We start from the raw sequence: 15,356 nt of genomic DNA, 5'->3' as shown, positions 1-15,356 counted from the left end.
GCTTTAATTTAAAAATATACTAAAAGTAAAATCAATATTACATAAAGGTTCATCATATACAGATTTAAATTCTTGATTTGTTAATTATTCTATTGTCGTTTATCCTTAAAAATATTAAAAACAATCTTGAAGTAAATGTAAAGCAAAATGATTACGCAGTGTAAAAAGACAGGAAAAAACAATATGAGCTTTTCTGCAGAAAACCAATTTTATGTCGAATATAATTCCGGTTCTTTTCGATCCATTCATAAACGTTCCCCATATAAAATTTATTTTGTCCATATAACTTGTACTTGTTCTTATGGGCCCAAATATCAATAGCTTTAATTAAGTTAATTTATTAATTAAATACTAACCAAAACTAATCGCGTGTTTAATACTGCCAAATAATGATATTGCCAAAATTAAGTACGCGAAAAGCAAAATTGTGCCTTAAATTATATATAATACTTAATGCATAATTTCAGCTTTTTTCGTATGCTACGATATTATTAATCCATCGCCTTCCAACTGCTTTGGTTAGTTTTGGCTATAAAATATGTTTTGTTTAAAATGGCAGTGTAGCAGATTGTTCTCATATTATGCATTATGCAAATCACTCATCACAAGTGATCAAAATCTCAAGTCCAAATCATTCAAGAAGAAGAAAGAAATTTGAAATTTGGTAATGATATTTATGTGTGTTTCAATGCGATTCACAAGTTGGCAACTGAAAGTTAACTTAAAAGCTCTTAAATTTACACAACTTTTAGATGTCAGAATAAATCAACTATCAGTGTCAAAATTAGCTTAAGAAATATTTTTTGGTATACAGGATTGTTATTATTATTATTATTTTACGATTTATTTTATCTCAAAATGTGGCAGCCAAATATTACATCATTTTGACGAATTGTACTGGAGACCTTTGTCTAGGGCAAACTGTTCTCAATTAAAATTATCGTGACGTCTTTTCTGGTGTTTAAAGTTACTATTTTTAGAACATAGAAACAATGACAAACATGTAATTTAAAACTTTATACATATTTAATGCTACCCTGCCACAAAAAATTGATTTATCAAATCGAAATATTCACTAAAAATATATAGCTAAATCGGGTTATAATAGCGGCTAATTGACAAATTCGCCTCATCGAATAGAAAATGCCTTACAATTATTTCATTGACTTTGATTATCCATGACCTAGAGCACAGGCCAAATCGGGATCAGCTGAAACTAAAACTGATGACATTATTTATCCCACAGCGGAGCGATTGCTAATTAAACCAGTGACTTAATCAACATGTATACTTTTTCCACTGACATACGCTTTTGCGTACAAGTTTGCAGAGCAGCACGAATACACTCACTTAGTCAACGTAATTATAATAAACCAAATCTCATGTCACTCACCTTCTGCTAGTTCATAGTCTTTTTCCATCCATTCGGTACTATTTTTCGATTTATATTCCACGCGAAATCCGGTAATCATCATTGTTTCCGTTGTGTTGTCTATATCTTCAGGACCTTCTATTTCCAAATCCAGGTGATCGAAACCAGCACTTTTCAATTGAATGGAAGATGGCGGATCGGGAATGGTTCCTAAAAAAAATTCAAATTATTAGCAAGGCACATTTTGGTGGTAGTGGTTTTAGCAGCGCCTTATAGACTTATCTTGTCACAACATCATCCATAACAATTATCCATAATAATGGTGCTAAAACATTTGTTTGTCACTTAGGTGAAAGAAAAAGGGTCTTTCGCGATATCAAAATTCTCTTTAAGTTTTCACATAAAACAGCAATCCGTAATGCCATTTAAGAGAAAATTTGCAAAAGATGGCCATAATTGTTGATCTTTTTTAAGAGTTTCTATAAATAAGAAACCTGGATTAGCAATTATTTCTGTTATCTGTCTATTATCGCGTTTGAAGCGCCAGGCCACTCTAATAAAATACATCCAAGCTTCCATAAGCGGGATTTAAAATTATATTCTCTCAAATCGGATATACAGTTTCCATTAAAGCATCTACGAAAATATTACGCTCTGCGCCAAAATCTCATAAAACAAATTTTCCAGTGGAAATAAGAAAATAGTAGTTATTAAGGCTTAGATGATATTGCAAGAGAAAGCTGAAAATCTCTACGGTTTAGGTTTACGGTTAAAGTACTACTTGGTCGAGTTCATTCAATAACAATTGTAAATATTTTAAAGATTTAACCCAAATCACTTAGATCAAATAAGTATTTTCATATTTTCTTGTTATTAAAATTGCTCTTTTATTTAAAGTGTAACAAAACCGTTATCTTGAAAGCTACAATTTGTTTTTAAACGAATCTATTCATTGGAAGAAACAGCAATAAATAACACCATGATTTTTGTTAATGCTGATCGCAGTTTCATTTGATATAATTAATAAGTACCTACACCAACTGTGGAGCTTTACTTCCAAATATCAGGCAAAAATAATGATTTTATAGTTACAATCAATTATTGCAATGGCAATTTTTCCAGTAGTGTAGAATTTGGCGGGAGACAACAACTGAAATTCATATCGACGGTCTTAAGGAATTGAGGAAAATAATAGAGTAATTAAGTATTTTTTAAAATTATATTTGATATGTTGGACTAGCAACACAAATTTTTGGTCGCTAATAGGGAACAACAATAAATTTAGTAAGAATTTACCAATGTATAAGAGGCTGTAAGCCATGATTTTTTATTTAAAAGTATTGGATGAGACTGACAATATTATTTGTGACATAAAATATTAACGCCATTTTGCAGTTTCTTGGTATCGAAAGTGGCCATTTATAGAACCCTCAGGCAATACATTGTTAATGATAGTTATATAAGAGTTATTTTACTGAATTTTCGTTTGAATCGATATTACTGAATCCAGCAAAATAACGTCTACCCGACCTGTGTCAGTATTATTACAGCTAATAAGCAAACACAAATTAATGAATTCTTATTGTCGATCTCACAGAAAACATTAGACACTTACCGTTTGTCAAGGTAAAATGGACTTCTAGTTTTCCGTGGGGGTTTTTAGCTATGCAGGTGTAATTTCCTAGTGCTTCTTTGGTCATTTTCAACTAAACATATTAAAGTTATTTTATTACACTTACAAAACATATTGAAAACTCCAAGCCATTCGAAAAAAGAACGTTATAAATATACAGAAACAAGGACCACTCTCAATTTGACCATATGAATTAGATTGTCAGCCATGAAAGTAACAAATGTAATCACTGCGATTTTCCGGGTTAACCCAAGCTGCTACTACGGTAACCATCTTTATTGGAGACTACATTGTAACGCGACAACTGTGGCACTACTGATGCCGGTTGTCTAAATCTTACCTGGTTTGGGACCGTCGGACGTGAGGTGGACTGAGCGGTTACCAAACCGATGTCTATTGTTCATTTACGCCTTCGTGTGCGTTTTCGGTGGATTTTATGCCATATTTGCTTATCTGTAACCTTTTTTCACGCTTTTTCAACTTGCTTGTGTGTTTATGAATGTCAATTGAGTCCCGATGTAGTCTCGTATGTAGTGGATAGAACTCCCGTGTTGACGAATATTGTGTTCACCCTTTATATATAACCAAACAAGCAAATGGCTACAAAACTAAGGGAATTCAAGACGAAGACAATATAGAAACGCATCCGGACGGTGTAGTTTTCCTTCCATACATCACAGTAGTAATGTAGCGGGCCCGCAAAATAATAGTTAAACACAACATAAAGTCAATCTTCAAACCCATAGTACAAATACAATAATTGCGATCAGGTAAAGAGTCCAGAAATCCACTGTCGGCAGGGTACATCTATATGGGTATAACGTAATGGAACATAGGAACATTTTTCGAAAAACGCAAAGGAAGCCTTATAAGAACAAGGAAGAAAGGGGCCTGACCGGTTTGTTAACCGTTCAGTATGCCTCACGTCCGGCCACCTGAAAGTAGGTATACTCCAATTTAAATAGCTATTGTACGACCAAAAATATAGAGCACTTATTGCTTCCACGTTTTAAGTATTTTACAGTACCTTAACCGCAGATCTTAGCAGGACCGTGGTGCATTAAGTAGGTCTTACCTGAGATGGACCGTAACGAATATTTGTAGAAACTTGATTTTTTTATTTGACGCTTAAATGGACCGTTTTAAATTGGATTAAGCATTGATGCTGCGTGGTATTTTCAAGTAAGTAGAAGCGTTTATTTTAACATTAGGTGAAATGTATCGTTATTAAGAGTTTAATCCAAATTGCAATATGTTCGTATATATTACGTATTTGACTGTGATCCTTAAAGTAAGTACGTATTTATGTACCTGTTTGTCGAGCTTTGATCCTGCGAGGCTTTTTTTCACTGGATAGTTCAAATTGTAAGGGTAGGTACCTGTACTCTATTTATCGTACAGGTAACTTTCAAAATAATCATTTTTGTCATGTGTTCCTGTCGATTAACGACATTCTTCTTCTTGTATTTTTGTGTCTTTTACGTATTTCTTCGATTTGTAAACAACAAGAGTCTTTTCAAGACTATTTTTATTTTTTTGAGGCACTAGATTATATTTGCGATAGATAAAGGGTCATAATAAGACAGAAAAATATTTATTAGAATCTTACAATTAAACATTTTTTGAAGGTTCCTGTTTTTTAACACTTTAAAATGTGGAGATCGTGGAATGAAACAGATACTCCCCTGTTAGAAGAAGACATGAAAACAACCTAATGACAATTTATAAGATGAACAACCTCAGCAAATAAAAAACGGATCCATTTGTCTTCAGATGCTAAACAAGTTGTTTTGATTGTTTACAATTTTATAAGAAATTCAGAAGGGGAAGTAGGAGCAGCAATAAAAACAAGTGACATAGAACGTAATAAATTGTTAGTTTGTACTAATTTATTAACAACATACTTATATCTCTCTTGTTAGTGTAGGTAGATAAATTCCTAGGACGGTCCTGGAATGATTACGGATAAGGGTCTGCGGTTTTGGAGTAAAAAACAGTAGGCAAAGTTAATCACGGGGTCGGTTGTGAACGCACTATAATTCTGGTCGAAGTATACCGCCATAGCAGCTGAAAGCTTTGGTATGAAAAGCTACAGACCATGCCCTAACGGCCTAGAAAATCGCAGTGATTGTAAACCAATATAATTATAATATTTATACCAGTTTTACTCTTTTTGCAATCTAATTTAACGAAAAGTTAATATTACGAATGTTAACCACATTACCTTCAATATAGATGTCATTCCGTTTGTGGTTGCCATTCCAATTTTGCGCCTGCCATTTTTTTCCATCCACTGAAATTGTGGGGCGGGTTCTGATTCGACGTCACAAATTAGGTTTACAAATTCGCCCATAATGCCGTAGACTATGTCTTGCTTTTCGTATTTGAGCGTCCAAATTGGTTGGTCTGCAATGAGCAATAAGTTATAAATATGTCTCAGGATGTTAAATCTCACCAGCAAATGGAACATCATAATGAGGAATAAATGTCGTTGCTACATATTGTGCTATAGTGCGATACTAAAAGTATTTTTAATAGGTTCCCACGATTTCTAATATGAAACAGACCACGTGATGTTTAAGTAATTGCTAGTTTTCCAGTTCAACTTTTCTAGTGGCAACAGCACATTTTTAACGGATGAATCTAAAACCCATTGTCAGTACTTAAAAAAAAAACTAACCGGCTAACCAATTTGGATGAAGCGAGTAGTGCGAATATAAATTAACAACCACAAAATTCAGATACAGACCGCAGTATAACAGATCGTTGGAGGTCGAACGGAAATTGCCAACGAAGTAGATAATATATTAATGGTTTTGCAACTCCGTTGAACGTCACGTTGCCATCTTTCTTCAACAACCCTTGTAAGATTAATTTAGATTTGGGTGAAACCCCAATTAACACGTTATTTAGAGCGTTAATCTCTGCCTAATTGAATTGGATTTGCAAAAAAGATTATAAGAACAATAACATGTAAAAAGAGTACCTTTTCCTATAGAGACCTTTTCAAAGAACTGAAGAAACCCTGTGATTTCATTATATGTTTGCATTTTTTTTTAACATCTGCAAAAGTTCACAGTTAAATACTAGAACGCCTTATTAACGAGTTCCACGGCATAGGTTGACTAGTACCATGAGAAGCAGCTATATAATACCTCTTAAAACTTATAATCACTTACCAGAATGATACTGAGGGAGGGTATAAGTGATGCGCGTGAAGAAATTTTATATTTCGTCTTGTATTGTGCTGTATTGAATTTTTTTGTAGGTTTTTTTTACCTTTGTACCTTTTCTGGGTGTCAATATTGTTGTGAATTTGATGAAATTAACAAATAAATAAAAATGCGGTTGGAGCCACCCAATTTTTGGTTAATTTAGTGAAGTGGACCAAAGCAGTCATTTGATATTTAATTACCCAGATTCTGAATTTTAGTTCGCTGTTTGATCATTTATAATATCCATTTTACCTGTTATATATAATAAAGAAAAAATACATTACTGGGTTTCATATTCATTAAACTTTTTCTTAGTAATTATCAGCTGGGCTTATGGTAAATTCCACATGAAAATTGATGTGTATGCATGACACGCCAATCGGTTAGCTGATAAAACTAATTCATTCCCAAGAACGAGATAACCATAGCAATTTTTTTTCTTGCAAATTCTTCTATAGATCGCGATCCAGTTTTCTATTGATACATTCATCTAGAGGCAAAATAAGCAAAATGGCCAAAATTAATGAAGACAGAGTGGCAGCGGCACTAATAAAATCATTTCCAAATTAAAACAACAGAGAAGGACTAATACATGTTTACACATATCTCTAAACGATTTATTAAAACACTAATATACCCTTAATAATAGAGTTCTGCAATATAATGTAATGTAATGTTGATAGTAATAAATTCTATAAATCCGTATTACTACCTAAATTTGAAAACATTATAGGTTTTGTAATCTCTAAAAAGGCTTTGTCACCACTTTATATTAGTTGAGGTCATAAAATTTGTTATTGAAACTTCAAGAAAACTAAAAATGTTATTTGCGATTCCATTTACTTCATGTAGGCGTGTTATATGAACTCACGGCTTTATCGGAAGCTTCTTACATTCGACCGTTCAATTACAGATGACCTTCGTGTCTAACAATAGTTTGAATTTACATAGTTGTGCTTTTTATCGATTTTCGTGCACATTATTCCGATGGGTCATTTAAATAGAGGTTTTTTGGCACCGCAAATGATCGCTTGGCCTCTACTGGCTGATATTTTCTATATAAATAAGTTTCGTTTGGTTGTTGGTGAACAAATTCCATGATTGCTTAATGACACTTATTTTATTATGATACAAAATGCCACTGTTTTGTCTCTAGGTGTATAGCTTAAGTAATGGAAGTAGCTATAAAATTTAAAAAATTGAAGAAGTTTTTATTTTTGTGTTTTATCGAAAAATGGTTTGCTATAGATCTAATCTGAAAGGATTTTATCCTACTCCCTACTCGAAAATACCCAATTATTCATTCACTAATGCGGAAAGTGTCAATTCTGAGGGTCACGTCACACGCCACTCAGGCACCTATTCGTGCTGTTTTGCAAAAATGTACAGGCTGGTCTGTTTAAGAAGGGCCTAAACCTTATCTAGGAACATACGAGCGTTACAAAAAAAAATAAATACAAAAGTTGTTTCTATTAAAATAACATTTTTTTAATGGTCCCTTTTTTCTATACAGGGTGGTAAACAAAGTTAAATTTTTTTAAATAGAACACTCTAAATTTTTTAGTGCATTTTTAGATAGTCCTTTTAAAGACAAATTCAACGGTATGAGTATGGGTTTGTGAGGCCCCTTTTAGAACTTATTAGCTATTATCTTCAGAATTCGGGTTACGTTTAAACAATCAGTGTCGGGTTGCTTAATAACTTTTTAATTTTGTTTATCTGTTATTTTTACGAAAATAATAATTTTTTTAGGCAATGATCAAATTTAAAATATTTTCTTAAAATACACGGTGTTGCCACTTCAAAATGATATTTTTGTCAATTTTCTTAAATGAGACACCCTGTATTTTATTGGGTTTTCGAATAGCCACAGTTTCAACCACAACATAGTACGGGTCTCTGACTTACCGTTTTGGCCTAATTGGCAGATAAAATAACAGAACTGGGTATAAGATTTAAATATTGAGATATGAAACTGGATATTAGCTCTTACTATCTTGTTCAGAAACCGATTTAGAGCATTGTTAAAAAGTCTTATTAAAAACAGAATATTAAGCTTTGCACAATGTTGTCAAATTTTTCAAATTACTTATTTCTCGGTTTAAATGTCTGCGTGTAATGATTACAGAAAATTAACGCTAATGCATATTGCTTGCAAGTAAAATTAATTAAATCAGTTTTTCAATATGTCCGCCGTTTTGAAGAATCAAGTAGTGTATGTTATTTCTAAATGGCATTTGAGACATAATTAGTTTCATTCAGATAGTATATTGCCTCTCGTATGTGTTATTGGAAAATAATTGCCAAATAATCCAAAAACGGTAAGTCAGAGATCCGTACTATGTTATATAATTGAAATTGCTATTAAAGGGGTGATTCGAAAATCCAATAATATGCAGGGTGTCTTATTTACGAAAATTGAGAAAAGTATCATTTTGCGAAACGTGATAACACCGCGTATTTTGAGAAAATATTTTAAATTTGATCATTGCCTTAAAAAAAACATTATTTTCTCTATGGTTCAAATTACTACATACACACTATAAAACTTAATGTGCCTAAATTGACTTTTGTCGGTTTGGTTACGAGTTCAATATAAAATAAAAAGTTTTAAAACATTTCCCGAGTGAGTACAAGACATTTGTCAAAAATAAATTGGTCCCGTATTATTGGGACACAGACTCGAGCTGCACTTTAAATCGTTCCGGCGAGCATGGGCAAACTTTAACGATCAAATTAGGGCCGGGTAACACAAGAGAAAATTATTCAGGATTAACCGCATTAATCAGGATTTGGGTTCCCATTTTTGTTTGCGCGAATTAGGCAACTCCATGGATATAGTTGATGGTTTACAATATCTAAGCCGCCATGAATAGGTTATATGAAAAAACGAGCCCTCGTTCGAGTTTTATTGCTGCTTCGAGTAAATTGAATGCGATGAAATATTAGTTATTTTCGTTTCTAAAGAGGATCAGGCTATGAATCGAAATAAAAAAGCTCACAAGTACATTAAATTTGCAACAAGCCAATAAAAAAATCAAAAACATATATTTCCCCGACTATAATACACGAGATAATAAAAAAATAGACAACAATTTAAAACATATATCTTTTACACAGTGATATAAATATTTTAAAATATGAATTAAATTTTTTTCTTCTTTATATATTTTGAATAAATATTTCTCCTATTAATAATTCTCATCATTGTATTGTTGTGTTCTGTCATTGAATTTTTATTGTAATTGACTACCTCATTTGCATGCACTATACAGGGTGATTCACGTAGATGGCCGATTAGACAAGGACTTATTTTAATATTCTGACTATGGAGCTGGTGATAGTAATGTCTCAGACAAGTCAGAATTTCTGAAAAATAGCTTAGAATTTCGGGAAAATAATTCATAATTTCTGAGGTAAATCTAAATCATTATTTCTGACATAAGTAAGGGACAATGCCAGTCGAAACATCAGATATACTGCTTGATTCATAGAATGATCGATCTGTATACTGGAGATACTTTACACCAAAATATTAGGATTGGATTAGGATTAGGATTCTCCAAACTGGACAAATTCTGTATTAACAACTCTAACTGTATAATTCTAGTAATTGACCAAATTGACAAAACTTTCAACGGCATACATTATGGCCTTAAGCTTTAATAATAAATTAAAAAAATTAGAAAATGCAACCTCATAAGACTAAGTAATCTGCGGAAGCAGCAAAACCGCCTGGCTCAAATATTTTAAAGCTTGGTTTAGATTGATTCCTGCGTATAAATCGGTTATTCGGTTAGAGAGATACTTACTTCAAGTAGGTCATCCGGTATACTGGAAACACTGAAATCGGATGAAGTGTAAAAGAAATAAATAGCGATTCAGAACAAATCATTTCATTGGGAAATATTTTCAGACCTCGTGGGAGGTCAGTTGTTGAAGCCGGATTTTTCTAGCAGCTAAATAAGTTCTTAATTAGAAGACTAACAAACCAGACAAAATCGCGTTGTTTTTTGCAGCACTGAAGTCGGCGAAACCAAATTCTCATCCGTGTTACTTAGTGAAAGACGCCTGTCATTCGTCTCCTAAGATCAAAAACAGGACTAGATACACCGGAGCGTATTCCCTGGTTTTGCGACATGGAAATGGAATCAGCCACATCACTGCACTTTGACCAAAATAGACGTCGAATGTACGTTATACGGGTGTAACGCCAATTATATTGCATGTTGGCGTATTCTCGAAGCAAAACTAATTAATTCATGTAACAAAGATAGAAGTTGGTAAACATGGGGGTTGATAGAATCATTATACCAAATTAAGGCCACCAACAAAGTAGGCGGGGCGAAAACCCTGTGGATTAAAAATAATTTAAAGCGCTATTACCTTGATTATGCCCACAGATGAAATATCTACCTAATCAAGTGTTTTTCTCCACTAGTATAAGAAAACCTAAAATATTTAGATTTTATATTTTCTTTGTTTCGCTTTTATGGATGTCTTTAGGGATAGTTCGCACATTTTACCTCTATAACTCGTGTCACATAATGATAAAAAAAAAATCCAAAATTAAGTTTCATTTCGTTCGTCAGTTTTTCTATACCGATCTTTTACCTTTTTTTGGATTAAGTTGAAGACTAATCGATAGATGTAAATATTTTGGTGCATTAATTTTAATTTATTTTAAAAATAATGATAAATAATAAATAAAAATAATAAAAATTGACAATTGGAAAATATTTTAATAAGAATTGCTAACAAGTTTCCAGGTGTTAATTAAATTGATCAAATTATCAACTTTGATTTGTTAATGACTAAAAACTGTATTTTGAAACTTCGTGAAATGGCTATTAAAAGATGGAATTTCTATATTTACAAGAGTGACACCAGAATGGGATCCTTAAGGGAACATCACAAAGGTTGGTCGTAAGCAAGTCCGTTTCCTTGACTTTCTGCCATGATGCTGCTGAAACTGAAGCAGCATTAGGTTTTAATATAAATAGTTAAAGAGTGGGAATATCAAAGGAGGTATGTGCTATTTTTTGATATATTAACATGTCCTGAGGAAAGGAATTTGTGCCTATCGTTATAATTGAGTAACCTGCATTTGCCTTATTTTTACGGACACCTGCAATTATAACCATCGTTGTTAATTTTAGCAGTTTTTCTTGATTATCTCAAAAATGTAATTTTTGGCATTTCCGCGCTTCAGTTGTCGCATATTAAATGCAAATCTAAAATTAAATGTATATCTTTTCGGGATTGGCAGCTCAAACACTGATAGAGCGCCTACCCGAATATATTTATGAAATTGGTATGAAATCCTAATTATATTTCTTAATGCCATTAATCTCATTACCATTATTACTCTAAAAATTTCATGAAATGCATCTAAGCTACGCCGGGTAGTGTGGCTTCATAGTTTTATACGCTCTTTGGCCGTGGAATGATAATGCACTCTTGATTTTGTTGCTTCATTAAATAAAATAAAAAAAAACAAAGCGGTGCTATTAAAAAAGTTATTTTATTACTGTTTTTTCTTGATCAGGTACTCTAATGAAATGATAACCTAAAATATAGTGGTGGCCATATATGATTGTGTAGTAACAACGGATATTCTTGGGTAGCAATATGAAAAATGACTTTGCATTAGACATAGACAATGGCCTCCAATATGTATAAACTTTGTTTTTGTTGAGCGCAATTTATTTACAATTCAAAATTAAATTCCAGGTTCAAGCTCGGATAAAAATTCTCTCGAATTTTGGGCAACGGTGGTTGGTTTATCTGCCACTTTATACACTGGCACAGATTAATTCGCGCTAATAAATTCCGATACCCAAATAGAAGTGCCGTTTTGCGTGCTATCCATCTGTATGAATCGGCCGTGAAGCCAACAACGGATATTTTGAATGACGTTAATTAAACAGCCGGTCAAATCTGCTTGAGCGAAACTGCATTAAACCCTGTTTACTGCTTCTCCAAAACAGCTTTTTTAGGTCATAAACAACATGCGAGGCGTCCGTGTCAACATTTTCGTGGTCGGATTTTAAAAAAGTATTGCATTTTTTTTTTATTACTGCGATTATTCACGATTTCCACGAACATTCGGTCATCGAATTTTTCGTTTTTTTTTCTTTCTCTACGTGCCAACATAAAACACCTGCAATAAACTTTTTTACTTTGTTGGAAAATGGTCCTATTGCATTTTTACTTTAAAACACTGCCAGTTCCTAACGTTTATCTCTATTGTTTATATAATGTAATTACCTGTCCCATATGGATCCAGTCTGAAATTTGATGAAAATAAATATTATTATTTAATAATTGTCATAATTATCTACGGCGTATGACATTCGTGGAAAATTAATCGAATATTGGATACAATATTTTTTAATGCAGTTTCCAGCAGAGACTAAACTCCACATACATTTTGTTTTAAGTAGGACACTAAAGAAGTTACCTATTTTTGACTACTTGTGACTTCGACATTTTGCTGTCGATGGAGAATTACCAGCCTGTGGTGCTATGTGTTAGTGGTGCAGTCATAAGGTTTGTGAATGTAAGGCAGCGAAACATTCATTGTTGGTCATGATTTTGAAAAAGCTGACGAGTTCTTATTATTCTACACCGAATTGCACACACCGATCGAGTGTGTGGAAAGTGTCATTTTACGACATCAGTTTCGTTACCTACGGCTGCAGGTCACTGCATCTCCGGGATATCACCCACGGATTTGAAAGCAATGTGATGATACCGTATAAAGTGCATAAAATGAGAATGATGAACATCAGGGGAAAGGGAGTTTCTGAAATGGGACAGTTGTTCAAGCTAGAGGAGGGCCGAAGCCTTACTAATAAAATATGATAATTTAATCTATGTAGCTTTTACAGTTATAATACCTTTTAAATATATTCTTAATCAAATGGGTAAAAATAATTGCCAAAATTTATTAATTCCCTTTTGCAAGCCGCTGGCGTAGACCTTTATACATAAAGAACTTAACAGGAGTCCCCCCCCATCTTCTTACACATAGCTGCATAACGCGAAGTGACCTGTCAACATGTTTCAGAAGTTTAAACATTTATTTTTAAAGTTGGAATATGTACATGTAAAAATATATCTCTTCGTCTTTAAACGGAAAATTTAACGATCTAAGTTCATAGATTCACTTTTCAAGAAAGTTCAAGTTACCTTTAAAGGCTTAAAATCTAACTCAATATTAAAGAATGGAACTTCATGACTCTTCACATCAGGAGCTGGCGGCATTGTTAGCATTTTGGTGGCCAAAAGTTAAATTTTTAAATTTTCTATTTCAAATATATAAATTGAAGCATGTTTCCAGAAAGGCTTCATTTCAAAATAACCAAACTTTAAAATACTTAAAAACTTAAAATGAAATCAAGAAGTGAAAATGAAAACAGCAATCCAACTTATCAATTTTCATTAAAGTTAGCGATTACAAAAATTTGATTTCAATATTTTTCTCGATAAGGATCGCAGGGAGAAAATGAGGCATGATTAGAAATATCCTCCTGGACATTCAAAAAATCAGTTAGCATGTTATATTGAAACGTGACCATAATTTCGTAATAGCTTTCAAATTGCAAGAGCTAATAGAAAGAGCTTATAAAAACACTTGAACTTTAACACTCTGTAGATCGATCGCGAAAGGATCCGTGAGAAACTTGATAAAGAGGTTACAAAAAACGTAATAATAACAATAGTAAAAGGTTTTAAAAAAAAAACATACCAACAGTATAACAAAAAGAAAAAGAAAAGTGAGGCCCCCCAATTAGTAATATCGAGAACTATAAGATAAATTGAAATGTGTTATTAGTTCACTGATAAGAGTAAAAGACACACAAAGGCTTATCTTTTAAACATTTTATTAAATCGTTGTTTTTACTTTATGTTATGTAAATTAGCATGTATTATGTTATATTATGTGGGGTCAATGTATGATACAAAATATTTTCCCTGACTGTTTGCTCAGTATGTAGTATTAAATAAATTATTTAAATTTCCTCTCGTGTTGTAATTGTGACAAATCAAATTGTTAAATTTTTCATTAATATCGATAAAACTACATGTTACTCCTAAATCTAAGTATATCTCCACAATACAAGTGTGATTTTAAAGTACTGACTATCCAATAATTTATTTACTTACGCTCGACTATTACGGTAATTTCTTTCTCTTTAACGTCGCCCGACGATTCTCTAACTGCTCTGCATATATATTTCCTTTGGCCATCTTCTCTCGTAAGATTGACGATAAGAAGACCGTCCCCTAGTATTACGTACTTTGGAGCTGAAAAAATAAATTGATTTATAATAAGATATTATTATTGTTCGGGATTCTCCCTCATAGTTCATAGAAATATTTGTGTTATTTAAAATTGGACTATTTAAATGAAAGAAAGAATATTATGTTGGGAATTTTAATATGCATTTATTTTCTTTCTGGGTCTTTTATCGAAGGAAACTTTTATTGTCGCGATAATTAATTCTCTCGCGGGATCGCTATGTGCGATATTTTTTACGTTTTGAGCTGGCACCGAAGCGCGCACTGGCGGAGAAAAGTTTTTGGGTAGTACGAGTAGTACCTCACGACCTGTGGTAACGAAGTGAACGCGCGCGTATTAAAGACAACCGGCCTAATTTGACGCATCTCCAAATTTTGGATTACCACTACACCACCACCGGTTAAGTGTCGTGGTCAAAACCTCAGGGGTAAAGGCCCCAACAATTATGTTTATTAAGTATAAGGATTCCAAAGAAATTATATTTCAATAATAATAAAATAAAGTTGTTTCTTTAAACATTTCCAAAATATTTTTGGTATCAATCAAGTAGCTACTATTTATATAAATACAGGCACCTTTCAAGTCAAAGAATCAACAAAACAGCACTTCAAGACTCGCTTTCAACTAATTAGATCTGTCAGCGCAAATCTCGGTTTCAAGCAATAAGGCCTTGCGGCGTTCAACAATCGAAATTGCCGTTGACAGTTCGATAGTTTTGTCAGAATCTGTAAAATTTTCAGAGTAAAAAAAATATATGAAGATCGCTGTTTTGAAAGAAAAGGCACAGAGTACAGGTCAGTGGGTGAATAGTTGCGAGGAAGATTCAAT

At 32.8% G+C, this 15,356-nt stretch overlaps 1 protein-coding gene across 3 annotated transcripts in view; it reads right to left on the bottom strand.

Annotated features, from left to right (window-relative positions):
- Window positions 1-15,356, bottom strand: part of LOC132704370 (hemicentin-1-like) — a 119,246-nt gene that overhangs the window by 5,765 nt on the left and 98,125 nt on the right. For all 3 annotated transcript variants that reach the window (XM_060674333.1, XM_060674332.1, XM_060674334.1), the window contains 4 exons: window positions 14,393-14,533; window positions 5,230-5,411; window positions 2,988-3,078; window positions 1,394-1,582 (listed from right to left, as the gene is read on the bottom strand). In XM_060674333.1, the coding sequence (XP_060530316.1) occupies window positions 1,394-1,582; window positions 2,988-3,078; window positions 5,230-5,411; window positions 14,393-14,533 (603 nt within the window). The remainder of the gene's footprint in view (window positions 1-1,393; window positions 1,583-2,987; window positions 3,079-5,229; window positions 5,412-14,392; window positions 14,534-15,356) is intronic.

This window comes from Cylas formicarius, unplaced genomic scaffold, assembly GCF_029955315.1.
Source record: "Cylas formicarius isolate icCylForm1 unplaced genomic scaffold, icCylForm1.1 PGA_scaffold_7__23_contigs__length_41026272, whole genome shotgun sequence".
In the NCBI taxonomy this organism is placed as follows: Eukaryota; Metazoa; Arthropoda; class Insecta; order Coleoptera; family Brentidae; genus Cylas; species Cylas formicarius.
Note: the sequence above shows the minus strand (reverse complement) of the source record. Positions and strands in the feature narration are given on the sequence as shown.